Source organism: Pituophis catenifer, unplaced genomic scaffold (genome assembly GCF_029215685.1).
Source record: "Pituophis catenifer annectens isolate HBS135680 unplaced genomic scaffold, rPitCat1.0.hap2 SCAF_1, whole genome shotgun sequence".
Taxonomy (NCBI): domain Eukaryota; kingdom Metazoa; phylum Chordata; class Lepidosauria; order Squamata; family Colubridae; genus Pituophis; species Pituophis catenifer.
Window position 1 is genome coordinate 212,710,720 of NW_027256881.1, and position 22,809 is coordinate 212,733,528.

Sequence of the window (22,809 nt, forward strand, 5' to 3'; positions counted from 1 at the left end):
GGGACCATTAGAAAGGCAGCCTCATTTAGGTAGGCAAAATACCTACAATTATTATTACATTGTAGTATAACTAAAAAGCCATTCTTCTGGTCAAGTAGTGTGCTTGCTGAGTTTCCACCAATTTCAATGCACTAGAGTACAAAACAGCATCCCTTTTTTGGAGGGGAAAGGCTTTCAAATGATAAGATCTTGTATGTGTATGCATGTGTGCCCATGTATATTTGTGTGTATGTGTGTATATATCTATATATTTGTATATGTACGTATGTGTGTCTATTGGTGCCACTTGATAACTTTAGCAACAAAGAGACTGAGCATTTGTTCAAGCTGTATGTTTGCAGTTTTGAAATGGGCACTCAGCAAAGTTATGAAAATATTAAAAAAGTAAACATATTGTAAATTAATGCAAATTTTATTGGCATTAACAGATATGCAAATTAGCTGCCAATCTTGAGCAGTTGGTCACCTTCCAATGTGATCCTAAGTGCCAAAAATGATGATCACAGATTTGAGCCATATTTGCACAGTATCAGGTCAATACTTGAAATTGGACAGTATGTCTGGTTTTCAAGGGTAATGAGATGTGTGTGGATGAGTGTGAGATAGAAGAGGAAGTGAGAGTTTGAGATGGAAACACTTGACTTTTTGCTCTCTGAAGAGTTCACTTTTCTCATGCTTTGTGGAGGAGATTAGAATAAAACTCAGCATTCACTGAAGTGTGAAATCTGTATATAAAATGCCTTCATGCGCAGAAGACTTGAATCCAAGGCTCTCTTTAACTGTTACTTACTAGCTGAACCACAGCAATATACTTGTTTCCTAACTGGGTCCGTTTCATGCTTGCCAGATTTCAAGGCTGAATGGTGAGTCCTATTTTGTTTTGTACTGCTTATACGCACAAATTATAAATGGTGTATGGCTGACCTTTTGCCATTTTGTTTTCTTTATTCCAATAAAAGTATGGAAATCTGTTGCAGAAAGCAAACTATTCTAAACTGATCTCACAAATCAGCCATTTCTAAAGTGAAGTACAATCTGATTGAGTTGCAAAGTGTACGGCTACAGATTTAGGCTATAAAACTCTAGAGACCCAACTGGATGGCAGCAAAAGGTGTTTCCTATATCTGGATTTTTGCAAATTTAGCATAGGGGCCACGGTTCTATTGCAATGTCATAAATCTGCATACAATCCATAAGTATGTATGTGTGAGAGAGAAACCCGCTCAAAAATAATCAAAAGTGAGCTTTCAGCAGGAAGGCCTTGTAAGAAGACCTTGCAAGAAACAGATATTGGCAAATGAAATGTCTTACTGGAACAAAACATTGAAGAAAAACAGCAATCTCCCCCATGTTGAAACTCTAAATTAATACACTTTAGTTCCTTTTGGGAGCCAAAAATATCTAATTTAATACTTCCCTCAAACTGTTGTTTTGCAAAACAACTTAAAAGACTTTGAGGAAATGGATTATTATTCTATATACTTTTAGGCAAATAAATGAATACAAATGTAATTAATCCAATAATTAATTACACAAGTAGCAGTCAACTATCTTGAAATATGTTTGAAATATTCTATAATACATGACACTTTAATGATGTGATAAACACACACACACACATTCACACACAGACACATGCATCCCAAATTATCCTTCTGGATATTTGGCATTTTGAACAGAAAGGTGGCAAGTCAGATCAGATAGAAAGCTAGGTAAATAGATAGATAAACATATACCTGGCGGACCATCTGCGGCCAGTGACAGCTCCCCATCGCCCGGTGCGTTCTCACAGGGAGGGCCTCCTTGGGGTCCCATCGGCCAGAGAGTGTTGACTGGTGACTCCCAGGGAACGGGCCTTCTCTGTGGTCTCACCAACTCTGTGGAATCAGTTCCCCCTGGAGCTCCGGGTGGCTCCTGACCTTTGCTCCTTCCGCCGTGATTTTAAAACATGGTTATTTGGCCTGGCTGGATTGGACTGAAAGGGTTTTAAATGTGATTTTAATGGGTTCTTATATTTGTTATATTTTATAATTGAATTTGTGTATTTATTGTTGTGAGCCGCCCTGAGTCCTTTGGAGAGAGGGCGGAATACAAGCCCAAATAATAAATAAATAAATAAACAAACAAACAAACAAACAAACAAACAAACAAACAAACAAACAAACAAACATCTAAGGTGTTATGTGATTGTTATCACTGTTTCCTGTACAGTATGGGGCAAGCAGGAAAGAATATAGAACAAAGAATTATTCTCCTTGGTGTTCTTTTTTTTTAAATAACTGGTTTTACGATGACATTTTTATTCACCATATTGGAAACACTGAAAATGTTCACCTGCTGATCTTTCCAATAGTTTCATTTCCCTATTAAGTATTATTTGAATTCACCCTCCCCTCCCCAAAAGAAATTCCTTGTTATCCTTGGCAAAGGTTCTCACAAACAAATTCCCATGGAAGATTCATAGGAATCCCACTGATAGAGCAAACAGTTAAAGAACAGGTGGATAAAAGGATATATCAATATCCTCTTCAGCATCCTGCTTTTCTCCTACAATAGTTAAAATCTCCGTAGATATTTGATTGTGTATAACTTCACAATAAAACCAACTTGCCTTCCTGTGGGGCGTACCATGGCTATTTTGCCACAGTACATGAAGCAGACATATACAGATACATGAAGCAGAATTTAATCCTGCCCTATATTTCAGCAGTCCCCACCAACTGCAGGTGTCAGAAAGACTCTGAGCTTGTAAAATATTACCAACATTTTGTGATGCTTTGCTAAGTCTTTTGAACAAATTGTACAACATCACACAGTTTTCACCATTTGTCATAAGGAGTTTATTCATTGATTCTGGTGAGACACGGAAGTACCCTCTACTAACATTTTTTACCTTCAGCCTCCAGGAAGCGATGGGCTGGCCTGATGGCCAAGCACCCAACTTTGCCCTATACAACAACCATTAAGAATCAGTTTAAAGCAGACAATTATTTTTTTATCTTCTGTATGAGGCATAGCAGCTGCTGTATTTCAATCAGATGAGAAACCAAGCCACTAGTGGTATTCCAACATCTAGAGAACAAGCAATTGACCTCTTTTATAGAGCACTTGGACTGGGATTTGCCTGTGGCAAAAACTCAAGTGACACGGGCAGTGGCCAGCAAGAGAAACAAATTTATTCTCATGGTCCAGCTTTATGATGAAGCAAGGATAGCTATTGATACTCTGCCTGTTCTCAGCATGGCAAGCATTTTCTTCAAGGATTCTTCTCCTGTAGACTGAGTGATTGTGCTAGTCTCCTGTCCCCAAAACAGTAAAACAGCACCGAATCTGTAAATTAGCTGCTTTCCATCAGAATGTCCTATACAAAGTGATCTAGTCCAGTGAGATTTTTTCTTTTTTTTAGGAAAAGAAATAAAAGCAAAAAAAGAACAGACCAAAAGTCTACATGCCATAATCAATGCTTTCATAAAAAGCTCTTGTAAAATATTCATGAAGCAGTCTGGTGTTGAACATGGGAAATCTGTTCAACATCTCACAATAATATACATCTTAATTGGCTACACTAATATCCATATAGGTTCCCAAAAGAAAGGGGGGGGGTGGTTGCAGAGAGAAAGAAGAAATAAATGTCGAATATCAGAGAGGATTCCCCTAGCTTCTTTAGGTATATTACATTCTAGTTATCATGCTACACAGTAAAAGCACTGCAGACGTAACAGAATAATAGAATAACAGAGTTGGAAAGGACCTTAGAGGTCTTCTACTCCAACCCCTGCTAAAGGAGGAGACCTTATACCATTCCAGATAAATGACTGTCCAATATCTTCTTAAAAGCCTCCAGTGATGGAGTACACACAACTTTTGAAGGCAAGCCATTCCACTGGTTAAGTGTTCTCACTGTCAGTAAATTTCTCCTTAGTTCTAGGTTGGTTCTCTCCTTGATTAGTTTCCATCCATTGCTTCTTGTCTTGCCTTCTGGTGCTTTGGAGAATAGGTTGACCACCCTCTTCTTTATGGCGATCTTTCAAATATTGGAACACAGATATCATGTCAGCCCTAGTTTTTCTTTTCACTAGACTAGACATACCCAATTCCTGCAAGTGTTCTTTGTATGTTTCAGTTGCTCTTTTTTGCACTTTTTCCAGAGTGTCAACATCTTTTTTATAAAATTATTATTTACTTATTTATTGGTTCAATTTATATGCCCGGAGACTCAGAGCAGCTTACAATGTGTTAAGCAATAGCCTTCATACTTTTGTATATACCTGCTTAGTAGGGCTTTTGCCCCCCCCCCGAAGCGGTGTTCTTTTTTATACAAAGTCAGCTTATTGCCCCCACAATCCTGGTCCTCATTTTACCTACCTTGAAAGGATGGAAGGCTGAGTCAACCTTGAGCCTGGTGAGATTAGAACTTGCAGTAATTGCAGGCAGTTGGTGCTACTTAATAGCACTTTACTCTGCTACGCCACCAAGGCTCTATTTAAAAATGGTGACCAAAACTGGATAATGTATTCTAAGTGTGGTCTTACAAGACTTTATAAAGCAGTACTAATATTTTGCGTGATCTTGATTCTAGCCCTCTGTTAATGCAACCTAGGATTGCTTAGGCTTTTTTGGCTGCTGCTGCACACAGCTGGCTCATATTTAATTGATTGAGTTTGTCGATTGAAAGGTCGGCAGTTCAGCAGTTTGAATACCTAGTGCTGCATAACGGGTAAGCTCCCGTTACTTGTCTCAGCTTCTGCCAACCTAGCAGTTCAAAAGCACATAATAAATGTAAGTAGAAAATTAGGGATCACTGTTGGTGGGAAGGTAACAGCATTCAGTGCGCCTTTGGCGTTTAGTCATGCTGGCCACATGACCATGGAGACGTCTTCGGACAAGCGCTGGCTCTTCGGCTTTGAAATGGAGATGAGTAGTGCTCCCTAGAGTCTGGAACGACTAGCACGTATGTGCGAGTGGAATCTTTACCTTTACCTTTACAGCAGACAGGTGTTTTCTTACCATTTTCTTGTTTTATTTAATTAGTATTCCTAGTCTGTCTTTTACGGTTTTTGATAGGTTGAGGTGTATTATCTTTTTGGGTGAAGTGAAGACAGATGTAAAGAATGAATTCAGCAACCATTTGGTGATTAAGACTTCAGAGAACTTCTGTCTGAGCATTGTGACCACAAACCTCTCAACTCCACAGCTTTTGTTAATTGCCAAAGGAACAGAGGCCTCTCTGTGTGTTTGTCATATTGAGAGTTTGGGCAGTCAAAACTTCAGGATCCTCCTCCTCCTCCTCCTCCTCCTCCTCCTCCTCCTCCTCCTCCTCCTCCTCCTCCTCCTCCTCCTCCTTTGCCTTTGCCTTCGCCTCCACTTCCTCCCTTTTATAAAATAAACACCCAACTTATTTTCACTTACCTGATTTCAAAGGAACTTTTGGTCTTTCCTAAGAGTTAACCCCCATGACTTAAGCTTTTCTCCTTAACAATAGATACAAATTATATTTAGCTCCAGTTGGTTTTCTGTGAGAATCTATAAGAACCAGTGGTGAAATCTAAAATTTGTTACTACCGGTTCTGTGGGCATGGCTTGGTGTGTGTGTGGGGTAATGTGACTGGGTGGGCGTGGCAATTTTTTTAAAAAAAACTTTTAAAACCATTTTTTCTACAACCTCTTCGGCGAAAAGATTGTAAAAAAATGCTTTCAAAAGGCTCTGACGATCCCAGCTGAGTTGCCTGATCGTCAGAGGCTTTTTTTCTTTTAAAAGCCTCTGACGATCAGGCAACTCGGCTGAGATTGTCAGAGGCTTTTAAAAGAAAAAAAGCCTCTGACGATGAGGCAACTCAGCTGGGATCGTCAGAGGCTTTTAAAAGCATTTTTTCCACAACCTCTGAAGAGGTTGTAGAAAAAATGCTTTTAAAAGCCTTTGACGATCCCAGCTGAGCCGCACAATCATTAGAGGCTTTTTTCTTTTACTTTTAAAAGCATTTTTTTCGGCCAAAGAGGTTGTAGAAAGTATGCTTTAAAAAAAAAAAGCCTCTGATGATTGCGCGGCTCACCTGGGCATGGGGGGGGGGAGGGATTTTTGCTACCAGTTCTCCAAACCACCTGCCTCCATCGCTACCGGATCGGGCGATCCAGTCCGAACTGGGAACATTTCACCCGATAAGAACATTCTTTCCAAAATCTAGAAAAATGGACTATTAGCTTCTTGCAAATGCTTCTGCTGTTGTGAAGCTTGGTATTGCGAGACCTATACCTGATACAAAGCTTTATTTATTTTCAGTGGCCTTGGGGGGGGGGTGTTTACACAAAAGCAGTCAGCTAATCTGGTGGATCTGTTATTTATTCCTTGGTTATACCAAAATATTTTCATATAACATCCAAGGGTAGGGGTGGACAGGTACATGGCTGTATCATGAATAACTGGATGCATGTTTCAATTTACATACAAACAATTCTCTTTAGGTGTCTCTAACTGGGCACAATATTTGCATGCTACTTTTAGAAAAGGATATATCCAAAGCTCAAGGTATGTCAGCATTTCCATTACAGATAAAAAATTCAATTACAGATTCAGAATTTATTATGTACATATGGAAATAGTACTTATAAAAGAGAGAAGGGTTTGTGTCTGGGGCTGTCAATACTGTGAAGGATTGGGTGATTATAAAGCAAATTAACAATACTTTTAAATGTGCATTCACTTATCTTTCCAATTAAATCCTTATTAAACAACTGCACAGACAGTAATGGTACTCCTGCAAAGCATGGATCAAGACAGTTTTATTGTAATTTTTACTTTGTAACAATTTATCAAGCAGTTATTTCTTTACTATTAAATTGTTTTGTTAATAAATATTCTCAGTTCACCAAAGTATTTGTAATTCTCATATTGTTTTATTTTGTTATGGCTACAGTTTGTATTTGAATGTTATATTAGATGCTGGACCCTCCTGGAATAATTTTGTTTTATCACTAATTACTGTGGAAAATAAAATCAGCTACTATTAATACCAGGTGGCCTATTGCTTTATAAAGATCTGCCATTCTCTTTTAAAATCTCCCAGTTCTAATAATAATCTTTTTGTTTTTAAGGAAGGCATCATGTTCTTTGTAGATAATAAACACTGTCTTTTTTTTTTAAACCCAAGTCTTTTTCCTGATGAATGTAAATAAATACCCCAAATGTTACAATTGATCTATAAACAGCATATATATTTTACAGTTTTAAGGCAAGGGAGGACATTCAAAGGTCAGGTTTCTTTAGTCATGCTAAATATTTTGTAACAAAGAATTTGATACGAAGGCAATTAATATTTCATTAATTTTACATGTTAACTAGCCAGGGGTGGGTTCTACTTACCTTTACTACCAATTTGCTACGGGAGCGTGCATGCTTCTGCGCATGCGCAGATCGTCAATTATGACATCCGGGTGGGTGGGCGGAGCCTCCCGCCGCTTTTACTACCGATTCTAAAGAACCAGACAGAACCGGGAGCAACCCACCACTGTAAACAACACTGTTTTTAAGTAGTTTTACAATTTGTGAAAACATGACACATATGAACTCAGATTTCAAATATTTCCTATTTCTTTGGCGCCGCCTGCCCATCCACTTCCTCACCCCCAAGGTATCATGCTCCATCTTGGAAAATGAGGACCCAGATTGTGGGGGCAATAAGCTGACTTTGTATAAATATACAAAAGTATGAAGGCTATTGCTTAAGGCATTGTAAGCCGCTCTGAGTCTCCGGAGAAGGGTGGCATATAAATTAAAGCAAAAAAAAAAAAAAAAAAAAATTAACATTAAAGACAATTACTTAGGTTTTCATAGATACCAGTGGTGGGTTGCTGCCGGTTCGCCCCAGATTGGGTGAACCGGTTGTGGCGGCAGCGGGAAGCTCTGCTCACCCACCCGAAGCATCACATGCATGTGCAAGCACGCACACGTCCACGAGCGAACCGGTAGCGACGGAATTTGAAACCCACTACTGATAGAAACCTATTATCAACTAATCATTTATCTAATGGACTTACAAAGTACTCATTTATTTATTAGAAATCAGATTCTATTGGAAACCTATATAGTATAGAAATCTTTCTAGGTATCTCTAGCTTCATTTGTAAGCACTATTCCAGAGAAGGTTTGGAGGCAAAGGTTTCAGATATAGAGTAAATGAAAACAAGAAAACCAGGTTTGCAATCTGGGAGTCCTTTTGGAATCTGGCTTGTTCCTGAATTTCCAAGTGGTGATGGTGACCCACATTTTGTTATCTGTGGGATAACAAAATCATTAAAATATTCAAACAGTTCCTATTTCAAATCTAAATAAATGCAACCTAAAATTACAATTAGGTCATTAAAGTGATCGAGGCATGTTGAGTTGGATAGTAGAATATAGCAAAATTGAAAGAAAGAAAATCTTACAGGTGTGACAAAGGTAACTGTACATAAAATACATCAGAATTTTCTGGATAGTTTGCCAAGTAGGGAGTAATAAAGTGGGTCTTTGCATCCTTACAGGAGGCAGTTATGGCAGGAAAAGAGCTACAGATTCAATGGATTCTTCCCACAAGCGCATAAATCCCTTAGTTCATAAAGGGATTTGTTTATTTTTTTAATTTATTTTTCTTGAAGAAGAGCTGTAGAGAGGATATGGAAATGTGCTAATGTGAGTGCTCTCGGGAATTTAAGAGTAATTATTTAGTTTAAGCATCTTGACTACTTAGGACAGATTGATCCAATCTCTAGAATATTGCCGGAATACAGAAAAAGGATTCATAGCCTATCATCAGAATGGTCTTTCTCCAGTGTTGTGGGTTTTGTTTTGTTTTTTGCAAGGATATCCAGTTAAAAATATCTTGATTTCTCATTGTGTACCATGCAAAGAATCTAGACCTTCTGGGAAGAAAACTCACAAACAAACTTTGAGCAGTGGGGCAGAATAGAAATCCATGTGCTTTCTTCTACTTTAGGCAGACCTGCCTCCTTCTTTAATATTGCATTAGGTATGCTCCAAGGATAATGTATTTATTTATTTAATATGGCTACCATCTCAATATGTGACTTTGGGTGACTAACAATTAAAGGCTGTATAAAATCAGTAAACAAAATTATACATAACATACATAGAAGCTGATAAACTAATGACCCTAATAAACCTCCTAGTTAGCATAACGAAGAAATGGACTAACCTATACCATCAGGGCCTCAGACTTATTGTCTCTTTTAGCCATTATATCCATCTAGCACAGACTGGCCTGAAGTTTAGTTCCCTATTGAGAATAAATCCAATTCTAAGAAGAAATGAACAAATATTCTTACTATTAGGTTGCAAACAGGGGTGGGTTTTACTTACCTTTACTACTGGTTTGCAATGGGAGCGTGCGTGTGTGCGAGTGAAGTGAGTGTGTGGGCACTTCTGCGCATGCGCAGAAGCTTCTGTGCATGCACAGATAGTGAATTATGACATCCGGGCGGGTGGGCGGAGCCTCCTGCTGTTTTTACTACCAGTTCTAAAGAACTGGACAGAATAGGGAGCAGCCCACCACTGGTTGCAAAAAAAAAAAAAAAAAATGGACAGCATTTAAAATATTTTAGATAAAAATGGCAAATTTCATGGTCTTATGAGATAAACCATTTTAGGAAGATTTATTTTTTTATTTTTTTATTATTCATATTTCTATGCCGCCCACTCTCCGAAGACTCTGGGCGGCTTACACCAAAGACAGTATACTAGATAGCATATTGCCCCCAACAATCTGGGTCCTCATTTTACCCACCTCAGAAGGATGGAAGGCTGAGTCAACCTTGAGCTGGTGAGATTTGATCTGCTGATCTGCTGAACTAGCAGTCAGCTGAAGAAGCTGCAGTACTGAACTCTAACCACTGCGCTACCTCAGCTGGCACTAGCACAATCTGAGAATTCAGTGGGGTAGTTAATGCTGATTCAGTGGCTATAAAAGTTAACCTATTACAGCTCCTTGTGGTTCACTTACTTATTTACCTACTTACTTGTTTGTTTGTTTACTTGTTTATTTATATTTGTATCCTGCCTTTATTATTTTTACAAAAATCTCAAAGTAGCAAACATATCTAGCACACCTTCCTCCTCCTGTTTTCCCCACAACAACAACCTTGTGAGGTAGGTTGGTCTGAGAGAGAGAGAGTGACTGGCCCAAATTATATCCTCAGATTGGCAGGCAAGTCAAGGAGATCTTATACTGAAATCAGAGGGGGTGAACAACACCTTTGTTGCAGCACAACTAATCTATTAAAATACACTCTATACAAAGCCCTGAGGATTTGGGACAGCATGTAGCTAACCATAATATTGTATTGAGACCTAATCACATTTCTATTAATACCCAGTTTATTGTCATTTTCCAGAATTTTAGTAAAATATTCATTTCACATTTTAATGTCCTAAGTTATTTAAGCCTTGATTGTCTGAAGGACTACATTGGTTGTTATTATGGGCCTGCCCAAATAAGATGACCTACAACAAAGAGACCCATTTAAGGAAATGACTGCATCAGGGGTGGGTTCTAAATTTTTTTACTACCAGTTCTGTGGGCATGGCTTATTTTGTGGGCATGGCTTGATGGTCATGTGACAATTCTTTAGGATTTAGCAGAGGTACTGGTCTACCAGGCTTTAACTGCTTGCAGAGCTATACCAATCTACCCATTTATTTTTTGCAGGCACTGGTCTACCCATTTATTTTTGCAGGCACTGATCTACTCATGTATTTTTGCAGGCACTGGTCTACCCATTTATTTTGGCAGGCACTGATCTACTCATGTAGTTTTGCAGGCACTGCTCTACCCATTTATTTTGGCAGGCACTGGTCTACTTATTTGTTTTCTTTTAATGCTGATCAGCTGTAGGGCAGCCCTTTGAAGTCCCGCGGCAAGAGTTTAAACAGGTTTTTTCCTTCTAGCCATCAGCTGGGACTCAGGAGGCAGCAATAGATTGGGTGTGGGGCCAAAGGTAAGAATAACGCGGGGGGGGGGGTGAGGGGGTGCGAGAGGGTGGGTGGGTGGGGAGAACCGGTTCGGTGACATCATATTGTCACCGCTACCGGCTCGGGAAAACCGGGCCGAACCGGGAAGAACCCACCACTGGACTGCTTGACATCTACATGGGAGAATGTTGACTCCTAAATCATTTCCAAGCCCCTCCCCTGCATTTTAATCCTGAATTTTAATTCTTTTACTTTTGTTTTTAACTGTTTTTATTATATATTTGTGAATAGCTTTTATATTTTTATGTCTATGTGTACACCCCCAGAGTCACTCTATGAGGGACGTAGGCAGTCTCTAAATATGATAAATGAAGAAATAAAACTGACTTGTTTTGGAGTTCCGATTAGTCTCAAATTTATGCCCTCAACAAGAATGCTTGTTGAGGGCATAACAAGAATGCCAAATGGCAACTTTTTAATTTAGCATTGTAAAAGTTTTAAACCATGTTTTAACATTATAAAATAGTTATTTTAAGTTTTTAGTTTGTAATTATTGAATTATATTTTAATTGCATTTTAATTAAATTGTTTTGTGTTTTATTCTTTTTTATTGGCTCCTTGAAGGCAATTTTGGGGTAGGAGGGTTGGGTATTAAAAAATCTAATAACTAGTTTACCAAATAAATGGTAGCAATCAGTATATTCCCAATCCAATACAAGCTGTAGAATACATTTGTTGTCCTCAATTTTTAAAAACAACCTCATTCACTTGGTGAAATTGCATCTCTTAGCCTTCCTTCCCAATTGTTCTTGATTTTTCAATATAATATTGAACAGCATAAGCATGAGCTGATATGAATCCTATTTTTCCCCAATGGTCAATCACACAGTTTGTAAATAGGCTAAATATCATTGCTGATGAAACAGCATAAATGAATAATTATTTCAATACTAGTTCCTCTAATTTTTCCCATTTCACTTTTGTTCTCATCTGCTACCATTCTGTGAATATTTTCCAAAATATTTGTATTTTTCAAAAGTCTATGCATTTTATGCTTGCTTTCCTCAGTCTATCTGTCTATATTATATTATATTATATTATATTATATTATATTATATTATATTATATTATATTATATTATATTATATTATATTATATTATATTATATTATATTATATTATATTATATTATATTATATTATATTATATTATATTATATTATATTATATTATATTATATTATATTATATTATATTATTATATTATTATTTTTCCATAATATAAGTATTATGACATTTTGTGCAAATATTCAAATTCTGTGGGGTCTTTTGAATATTCTTACTGGTATCTCAACTCATATGGATATTCCTATTCAAATTCACTATTACTGACATTTTGCTTTAAAACATTTATTACACTTAAAATATTGTCACTAAGATTTTTTTTAGGCATCTTATATATCTGGATCAATTTAGCTACCATGATTAAAGAACTGCACACAGTACTAAAATGTATTAAAATATATTGTAATCTTGATATCTTGTAATCAGGATATTTTTTATTTTGAACAGAGAAAATATATAAAACATGATGTTGCCACTGAGAAGATTTTTTTTTTTAAAGAATAGTATCAGTGACTTTCTATATAGACAGAAAACTAATGTATTGACTTATAGCCACTGTTGTCAAATATGAAACAGTCATAGCAATCATCATAAGAAAAGATCAAATAAATAGAAGTGATTTCATTGACTTTTCCATATAGACATATTTTAAAGAAAGAATGTGTGTGTGTATGTGTATATATCTATGTATATGTAAGTATGTATATACACACAGAGACATACATTATATATTTATATATATATATCCTGTCCTGTCCCCTTCTCTCCGTCAGGCTTGCCCCACAGAAGCTTATATATTGTAGGAAGGAATAATAAATATATAGTCTCCTACAGGAGCTCCTTCATAACAGACAATGAAGAGAATCACAAACAAAACATTTTGTCATTCCATATGTTGCAGAAATATCAGAAAAGCTCAGGAGGTTCTTCAGCCAACACAACATACGTGCACACTTCAAACCCAAGAATATACTAAGGCAGAAGCTTGTCCACCCCAAGGATAAAACACCCAGGCACAAACTGAGCAATGTGGTATGTGCAGTACAATGCAGTGAGTCATGTGCAGATCTGGAGAAACAAAACAACCACTTCATAAATGCATAGCATAACATAGGAGAACTAACCATCAGGACTAGATTCTGCAGTCCATGTCAGAGGTGGGTTTCAGAAGGTTCTGACCAGTTCTGGAGAACCGGTAGCAGAAATTTTGAGTAGTTCGGCGAACCAGTAGTAAAAATTCTGACTGGCCCGGCCCCCATCTATTCTCTGCCTCCCAAATCCCAGCTGATCGGGAGGAAATGGGGATTTTGCAGTAACCTTCCACTGCATTGGGGTGGGAATGGAGATTTTACAGTATCCTTCTCCTGCCATGCCCACCAAGCCACATCCACCAAGCCATGCCATGCCCACCAAGCCACACCCACAGAACCAGTAGTAAAAATTTTTGAAACCCACCACTGGTCCATATGCATTTAAAAGACAAAGGCCACTCTTTTGAAGACAGCAAAGTCTACATTTTGGACAGAGAGGACTGCTGATTTGAAAGAGGGGTCAAAGAGGCCATCTATGTCAAAATCAGTGGTGGGATTCAGCTGGTTCGGGTGAATCGGTAGTTAAATTGCTGGCTGGCCCCACTCCTCCCTGCCCCGCCCCTTCCAGGAGTCCCCATATGCCCCATTTTGGCTCCCAGATAAGTGCAGGGAGCAAAATGGGGTGCAGGGGTGTGTGGTGCCCCCCAGCCTGTGTTTGCTCTCAGGAGGCTGCAGGGTGGCCTACTAGGCCAAAAACAGCGCACGGGGGGGCGCATCCCCCACCCCCCGTGGCCCATTTTTGCTCCCAGGAGGGTGCAGGAGACTGAGTGCTGCCTGTCACACCTCCGGCCATGCCCATCATGGCCATGCTCACCCAGCCAGTCATTAGGGCAGAGACCGGTTGTTAAATTATTTGAATCCCACCACTGGTCAAAATTGAATAGCCGTCTCTCAACAGAGGGGGAGAGATATGACATTATCTACCTCCAGTCTACAACACAGTCATTTCAACAGTTTCAAGAAGGTTCCACACCCATTTGCACTACTCAGGTGATCCTGATGATACAGATAAACATTCAGGTGGCCTTAACAACTTGCTAAAAGAATGTAAATGACCAGCTGTCTTCAAGGAGTATAAATCCTTTCATTCCCCACCATCTAGTCAGAGCTGGAGAAGCTTCAAAGAAAAACCAGAAAGTCCAGTTGCCTCTTGAAAAAGCACCTTTGGGACACAAAAACCTGGATGACTGAGAATCTCCATAGAAAAGAGACAACTGGTTTTTGGGATCTTGGGACATTCTGGTCCCTGTCTCCACTGAATGAATTATTTTATTATTATTTATATATTATTTTATTCTGAATATAAAGCAATGAAAGAAATACTTATTTCGGGAAATATGTTTTATGTCAGCCTACACTGGCTCTGTGCTCTCAATGACCACAATGGTTAGGTATAATGGGAGGTCTAATCTCAGATACCTGAAGTGCAGCATATTGGAGAAATATATTTATTTAAGGTAAAGGATCTAAGTGAAATGAAACGACGTAGCAGAGATTCTATGAGACTGTAATAAATATAATTTTATACTCGTTTTTAGCTAAAAGGCAAAGACCTATAATAAAAGAAAGATTATATATGGGAAAAATGTGCCACAATTTTGAAACACTCTAATCATCCAAGTTTCCTACAGTTTCAAATTTAGAGCCATAACAACAGTACATTTTCTTTAAACATGAGTGTCAGGAATACATGTTGCTCCTTTTCCTAATATTTGATTGGTCTTTTGCCTTTAAGTTGAACTATACTTAAGGATTTAATAACAAAAAATACTTAGAATTATTATTTAACCTTCCATCTTTTAATTGTATCATTTTGCTTCTATTTTATCCCATATAAATGGTAACACCAGTAGTATTAGTATATTCCAATAGTAAAGTCCTTTGTCTTTTAATCAGGAAGGTTACGGAATAACATTTGCCAGTCACTCTCTTTAAACATCTGGACTTCAATAAAAATTCTTTAATTAATTCAGTATGCTACTGTATTCTTGTTAAAGATGCTTTTCTTTCAGGTCAAATGATCATTTCAGGTACAGCAGAACCTTTCACATAATGGTTAGTTGGGATCTGTGTGACCATTAATTAAATCCTTAAAAATCTGTTTTCTTATTATCTATGATTGGTTTGTACATACGTGGAAGATCTGTTTTTTTAGTATTGCTGAGTTTGTACGTATGTGAAAGAATAGCAGATTTATTTTTAATGAAGTCACAAAAAGCTTAAATTTATCTTGACTATTTTTTTTATTTTTCCTTATCAAGCTATTTCTAAGTGCCCTTGTTTTAGTTCTTCTCCCAATTCTGACAATCCTTCCATGTCCAGACCTCTTTACACTTTGCAGTTGAGTCTGCAATATAGCAATAGCATTTAGACTTATATACTGCTTCACAGTGCTTTACAGCCTTCTCTAAGAGGTTTACACAGTCATCAGTGGTGGGATTCAGATGGTTCTCTCTGGATTGCACGAACTGGTAGCGGCAATTGCAGGAGGCTCCGCCCATCCAGACGTAATGCGTGACTACTGTGCATGCACAGGCTGTGCGCATACACAGAGGTGGCGCATGCGCTCCCATTTGTGAACCGGGAGGGAAGGTAAGTGAATCCCACCTCTAGTCAGCGTATTGCCCCCAACAATCTGGGTCCTCATTTTACAGACCATGGAAGGATGGAAGGCTGAATCAACCTTGAATCAGTGAGGATTGACCACCTGGCAATGGGCATAGTTAGCCTGCAATACTGCATTCTAAACACTGCACCATTACGACTCTTTATCTTTATCAGTATTTTATCTCTGAAAAGCCCATATCTCGGTTTGTCTTTTTTTTATTATCTTTCTTTTTCTATAAAATTTGATGATTGCATCTCTCTCCTTTCTTCCAAACTGTTCTTAGATATGGGCTGTATCTGTTCACTTCTTCTCCTCTCTCTTTTTAAAATGTCACTCATCATTCTGTACCATTAATGCACCAAAGCTTCTAAAATCCATTGTATTGTCATTTCAGACTGATAAGTACTAAACAAAACATTGTGGGGCAAAGGAATCACTTACCTTGATTGACAACAAATCGTAACTTCTGTATCGTTGCCAGATTGCCGCTGACTCTGTATATTCCATCAACATCCAGACCTGGAAAATGAAGACATACTTTATATTGGCTTTGGTGAGTATTATGCTGTCTGTCAAGAAACTATAACTGCTGTGACAAATAAAGAGAAATATATACTTCTGTGAACTCCTTGATAATAATTCACCCGATATTCTGTAATGCTTTTTTCCCTCTGGCCTTTTGGATGTCCTGGATTACATTTTACAGTTCCAATTATACTTTAGCACTAGCTGTTCTCCCTAGGAATGATGGAAACTAGGATTCAACAACACCTGAAGGACTATCTAGTGACTGTATTTTCTTGAAGCAAACAAAGAAGAAACATCAAATGTCAAACAAGTACATGTGGAATTTTGCCTCTTCATATAAACTCAGTACCTTTGGATCTCTGCGTACTATATGAATATGACTACCGCAAGGGTGAAATGCTCCCAGTTCAGAGCGGATCACCCGATCCGGTAGCGATGGAGGCGGGTGGTTTGGAGAACCGGTAGCAAAAATCCCTACCCCCCCCCCATTGCCCAGCTGAGCAGCGCAATCACCAGAGGCATTTTTTTTATTTTTAAAAGCATTTCTTCTACAACCTCTTTGGCCGAAAAAATGCTTTTAAAAGTAAAAAAAAAAAGCCTCTGATGATCGCGCAGCTCAGCTGGGATCATCACAGGCTTTTAAAAGCATTTTTTCTACAACCTCTTCGGCCGAAGAGGTTATAGAAAAAATGTTTTTAAAAGGAAAAAAAGCCTCTGCCGATCAGGCAAGTCAGCTGGGATCGTCAGAGGCTTTAAAAGCATTTTTTACAACCTCTTCAGCCGAAGAGGTTGTAGAAAAAATGGTTTTAAAAATAAAAGTAAAAAAAAAAAAGTTGGCCACGCCCACTCAGTTATATTACCCCCACCACCAAGCCACGCCTACAGAACCGGTAGTAACAAATTTTACATTTCACCACTGGACTACCGGTATATTCTAATTTGGATAGCCTTCTGCAGACACTAAGCAGAAATATAAAATCTGATTTTCAGTTGCATTAAGAGAACATAAATAGCACATTGTTACTTTCTTCAGCCTTTTCCTATTACGAATCCTTACTCACAATGTAACTATCATTAAGTGATATTCATGGTGATATTATGATTAATTTTAACTTAATTTCTTCTGAACCTATTTATTATTTAAATAGATAAAAAATAAATTTAGATTTAGCCCATTTTCATATGCTTTTATAATCTAGTTTTTAAAAGAACCTTATAAATCATTATTTAGGTCAATGGCATGTAGTTAAAATAAAAAAAAACATCTTGGTTTGGAGAGAAATATCAATGAATGTCATCACGAAATATGTAATGACTAAAATCCTGTTTCTGCCTCAACTGAGTGAATCAGAGTTTGATAATCTTTCTTGAATTATTCTAAATCTGGATGAAGGTATCTGAATAAATTTCAAATATATTTGTCCAGCCAGGTTATATTAGTATTTTTATATAAACCTTTTGCAATGTTATTAACTATGACTTTAGCAATTTACACAGGTAGTCCTTGACTTACAACAGTTCATTTAGTGACCGTTCAAAGTTACAACATCACTAAAAAGTGACTTATGACGATTTTTCACATTTTCAACCTCTGCAGTATCCCCATGGTCATGTGATCAAAATTCAGACAGTTGGTAACTGACTCACATTTATGAAAGTTACAGTGTCCTGGGGTCATGTGATCCCCTTTTGTGACCTGACAAGCAAACTCAACGGGGAAACCAGATTTAGTTAACAAACACGTAACTAACTTAACAACTGCCATGATTCAGTAAAAAACTGTGGCAAGAAAGGTCATAACGTGGAGCATAATTCACTTAACAGATGTCTCACTTAACAACATAAATTTTGGGCTCAATTTTGGTCATAAGTTAAGGACTACCTGTAGAAGATATTATATTTTTAAGAATGCTCCTTAAATATTTTGTAAAATAGTTCCAGTTACCAATTCTTTGGGCTGTTATTCAATATGGCAGCATGAAGATAAAAGTTGAAACAATACATCTGCTAGAGTGAATATATACCATGTATTTTCTGGCTTAAATATGTCAACAGTGAAAACCAAACTATCCAATATAAATTGATGAATTTGGAAATCCTTTTTATGGCTGCATAATCCTAGCTGGATTAGAAATTACCAGTACTTATTTTAGAAAACGTTTTGCGCCTATTGTTTGCATATGTTTGAAGGAGAAAGGGGGAGAGTACATATTTTAAAAAATGGCTGATCTTAGACATTAAACTTCTGAACAATTTTCAAAGAAAATACTTCAACTTCAAAGCAGACTTTTATCTAGAATGAAAACTATCTAATGGTCGGGGTTTCTTCATGACAGAGCTTAAAATAGTTAAGGAAATAAAAGATAAAACAAGCGTAGTTTAAAAATTTGTAAATTTACAGATGGCATTAATGTTGGTGGTAAACACTATTCTATCATGACACCCACTCACTACCATAAAATCCAATTTCTAGTTTAATATATGCTGACTATTTGATGTTTCAAAAAGGTGTTTATCACTAAGACATATTTCTAGCCTTCCCTTAGAGCACATCGCTGTTTCACCCTCCTTTTTTTATTTGAAGGAGCTTTAGATAATGTGAACAACCCCCATCCCCAACCCAGGGACCATAATCCAAACTGTATTCAAGATTTCAGTCAAGGAAAAATGCAGCTGTTGCAACTTATTCCCACCATAAATCTTAGAAGCTTTCCACTTTATATCTAGGATAGCGATTAAATATTATTTTTCTTTCCAATGAGCCATATATAGAAATGCTCTTATTTTATATAATTTATGATTTGCAAACCATGGCACTCATTTTCAATTTATTTCTATGTTTAGGTAAATTCTTCCACTTAAATATATCTTCTAGGACATTTCTATAGGCTTTAACATTTTAGCTCATCACATTTAAAATAGTGAGGGCAGTGCGTATTAATAAGCAGCTGTCCATTCTACCAACTCTAAAAGTACAGTGCTGGGTAGCAGTTGAATTGTGATCCCTGGACCTTCTTCAGCATTAAGATTCAGAGGAAAATAGTTATTTGGTAGCTACATCAGGGGTGAAATGCTCCTGGTTAGGACCAGATCGCCCGATCTGGTAGCGATGGCAGTGGGTGGTTCGGAGAACCGGTAGCAGAAATCTCTGCCCCCCCCCCATGCCCAGCTGAGCCGCGCGATCATCAGAGGCTTTTTTTTTTAACTTTTAAAAGCATATTTTCTACAAATGCTTTTAAAAGTTAAAAAAAAAAGTTGGCCACGCCCACCCAGTCACATTACCCACCACTACCAAGCCACACCCACAGAACCGGTAGTAGCAAATTTTACATTTCACCACTGAGCTACATGGCTAAGTTTTCAGGAGAAATCTGGCCATACATAGTCTAGCTAAGCTATGAAACAGGAGCGAAAATATTGCAGTGTCTTTCTATGCAACGGATCTGCCTATGTTGCATCTCCTGGTCTCCTAAAACTTCATTAAGCATTTTCAACCAACAACGATTTTTCTCTTCCACACCAGAAAGAAAGTACACTTTTTCTCAATGTTCAGCTACAGGTAAATAAAATTTCTTCAGTCTCCTTCCCATTGCATAATGACAGAATGTTTAATTCACTATAATATGAGCCAAGAAAAAGGGCAATCATAGAAACGGTGGAATTGAACAAACACTGACTACACATTTACCTGTGCACTTATAGTAAGATTTACAAATCAGCTTTACTTGGGCCTTAAATTTGCTTTTCTACATTGCCCTGCTTTTGTCAAATGACAAGTTTTCATTTCAATAAAAAGCACTGTTGATAACAGGAATGACAGGAGGTTTCCATGAAGAGCTGGTTGTGACAACTGACAGAGCATATGCTCTGTATGTGTCCTGTGTCATGTATGTGGTAGGAAACCTGTGCCATTAGTAGTTTCTTTCCCAATAACTTAGAAGTGGTTCCAGTAAATATACCTCCTTATTTAAAAAGAAAAGAAAGGGGGGAAAAAAAGGACAGAAAACACTTGAGGGTGGTTTTCAAGGTTTTTTTTTTTTCCTTTTCTTTTTTTCAGCTAAACAAAATGACTTCATTGTTTCCAAACTCCATTTTCTTTTAAACATTAGCTGGGATGACTGAGGCCGAGGAATGTGGGAAAATGGATTCCCAAGCCATGTCTATCCCTTCTAATTCTGAGCTGCAGTTTTTGGCTTGGCTTGAATCACATCCTCACATTTCAGTATGGATCTCAGTGTAAAGTGATATTTTCTAAACATTTTTTTCACTCATCACGGGATAAGAAACAAAGCAGCTCTACTCTTTCAACAAAATTCTTCTTCTTCACGGCTTCCTCATCCTCCTTGTCTTTTTTTAAAAAACCAAAAAAAAAAGGAATGAGAAAATTTTGTTTTGAAATGAATTGTGGAGGGAAAAATGCTTTGAAATGAGCTGTGCTTCTTCTTCTTCTTCTTTTTTTTTTTTTAGGGTCCGCTGTTTGTAAATCTTGTCATCTATGTATCAGAAATTCCAGCTATTTTTCATCTGCTTGGCTTGAAACTGCTAGGAGGCAGGGCATAAAAATTAGATGATTCTAATCAGCATGCTGCTGAAGACAAGTTTTGCTACGGGAGAGAAAAATCATATGCTTAAAACAGATGCTTAAAACCAAACTTTCTTGGTTCACAGAAACCCTTAGTGTCTCTGAATTTTTTTGACAGTATTTCTAGACCAAAAGACCTTTGAAAGCCCATCTTTGCACAGATGTGACATTGCAAATGGATGTCACAAAACCCAGCATTGCAAATGGACGTTACAAAAATTTAAAATATCCTGTGGTGCTCTTGTGAATTTGTTCTGTTTCCCCAGAATCCTGCAGCATACACTTTGGCAACTACACATGTAAAACTTTTTCCATCACAAACACTGAACAATATTATTTAAACATCAGTATTAACTGTTTATTTCTGAAATAAAGAAGCTTTCTGACAACACTATACTTAACCTAAAAAAAAAACCAACCACAGAGATGTCAAATGTGTCATTTAATAGGGATTGACATTTTATCTCTTTTAAAATTAATTTTATATGCAGCTACCCTCAATGTCCAAATTAGTTTGTAAAGCATAGTAACATTAATATAATAATAATAATAATAATAATAATAATAATAATAACAGTAGTAGTAATAATAGCAGTGAATAATAATATCGCTTTCATGCTAAAAATTTTTCCATGAGATGATGACAAATCTGCTTTAGGACTAATATATAGCCTATGGAGATAAACATAAACACACACACACACACACACACACACACACACACACATATATATATATATATATATATATATATATATATATATATATATATATATATATATATATATATATATTTGTTTTCTGAGGTTTTCGCGGGTGTTTGTATGTAGGTCTTTGGTTATTCGGGTTTTCTCCCGCGTAAAATTGGAGGTTTCTTGGCAATGTTTCGACGAAGTCTCATTCGTCATCTTCAGGCTGGTGTCTTCGGCTTCATGCTTCTAGGAGCAATGTGTGTGATTGCAGCTGTTTCTCCAATCAGCTCACACCCCCACTGGCAGTTAAAAGGAAGAAACAGCTGCGATCACACACATTGCTCCTAGAAGCACGAAGCCGAAGACACCAGCCTGAAGATGACGAATGAGACTTCGTCGAAACGTTGCCAAGAAACCTCCAATTTTACGTGGGAGAAAACCCGAATAACCAAAGACCTACACACACACACACACACACACATATATCTCTGTGTGTGTGTGTGTGTGTGTGTGTGTGTACAGTTAATATTTCGGGTTTCTTCCCGTGTAATTGGGAACATATCCCTAAAAGGGTAGAAGCAACGTTTCGACAGAATCTCATCTGCCATCATCATCATCATCTGCCAGATTCTGTCAAAACGTCGCTTCTACCCTTTTAGGGATATGTTCACAATTACATGGGAAGAAACCCGAAATATTAACTGTACACATATATATACCCGTGAAAACTTACATACATACATACATACATACATACATACATACATACATACATATATATATATATATATATATATATATATATATATATATATATATATATTTGAATAAAGAAATAAATAAACCATAATACTAAACCATAATACTATTATTACATCTTGGTTTGGAATGTAGTAAGATGAAATGCAAATTTTGCAACTTTATATTAACTGATCAAACAAATCATATTTCTCAAACAATAGCATATTATTAATTTGCTTTGAAAATAATTAAAAAAACACATCTTTCTGGAGGAAAAAAAACAATAGCAAGCGCAGCTACTGTCAAAGCAGCCAATCACAACAACTCTTCCATTCCTTCACCCAAGAAAACTGGGATGTATTTTATTTTCTTTTGACATCATTATTATTCCATCAATTCACTAGGTCACTGATTGTCCTTTCTGTTATTCCTGGTGAAGGTTCATACTGAGCTAGAAATAGGACTAGACAGAGAAGGCTACCTGC

The 22,809-nt window shown here is 37.2% G+C and overlaps 1 protein-coding gene across 1 annotated transcript in view; it reads right to left on the bottom strand.

Annotated features, from left to right (window-relative positions):
• Positions 1-22,809, bottom strand: part of ARHGAP15 (Rho GTPase activating protein 15) — a 449,292-nt gene that overhangs the window by 126,238 nt on the left and 300,245 nt on the right. Inside the window, exon 10 of the mRNA XM_070957014.1 lies at positions 16,223-16,300. Coding sequence (XP_070813115.1) covers positions 16,223-16,300 — 78 coding nt within the window. The remainder of the gene's footprint in view (positions 1-16,222; positions 16,301-22,809) is intronic.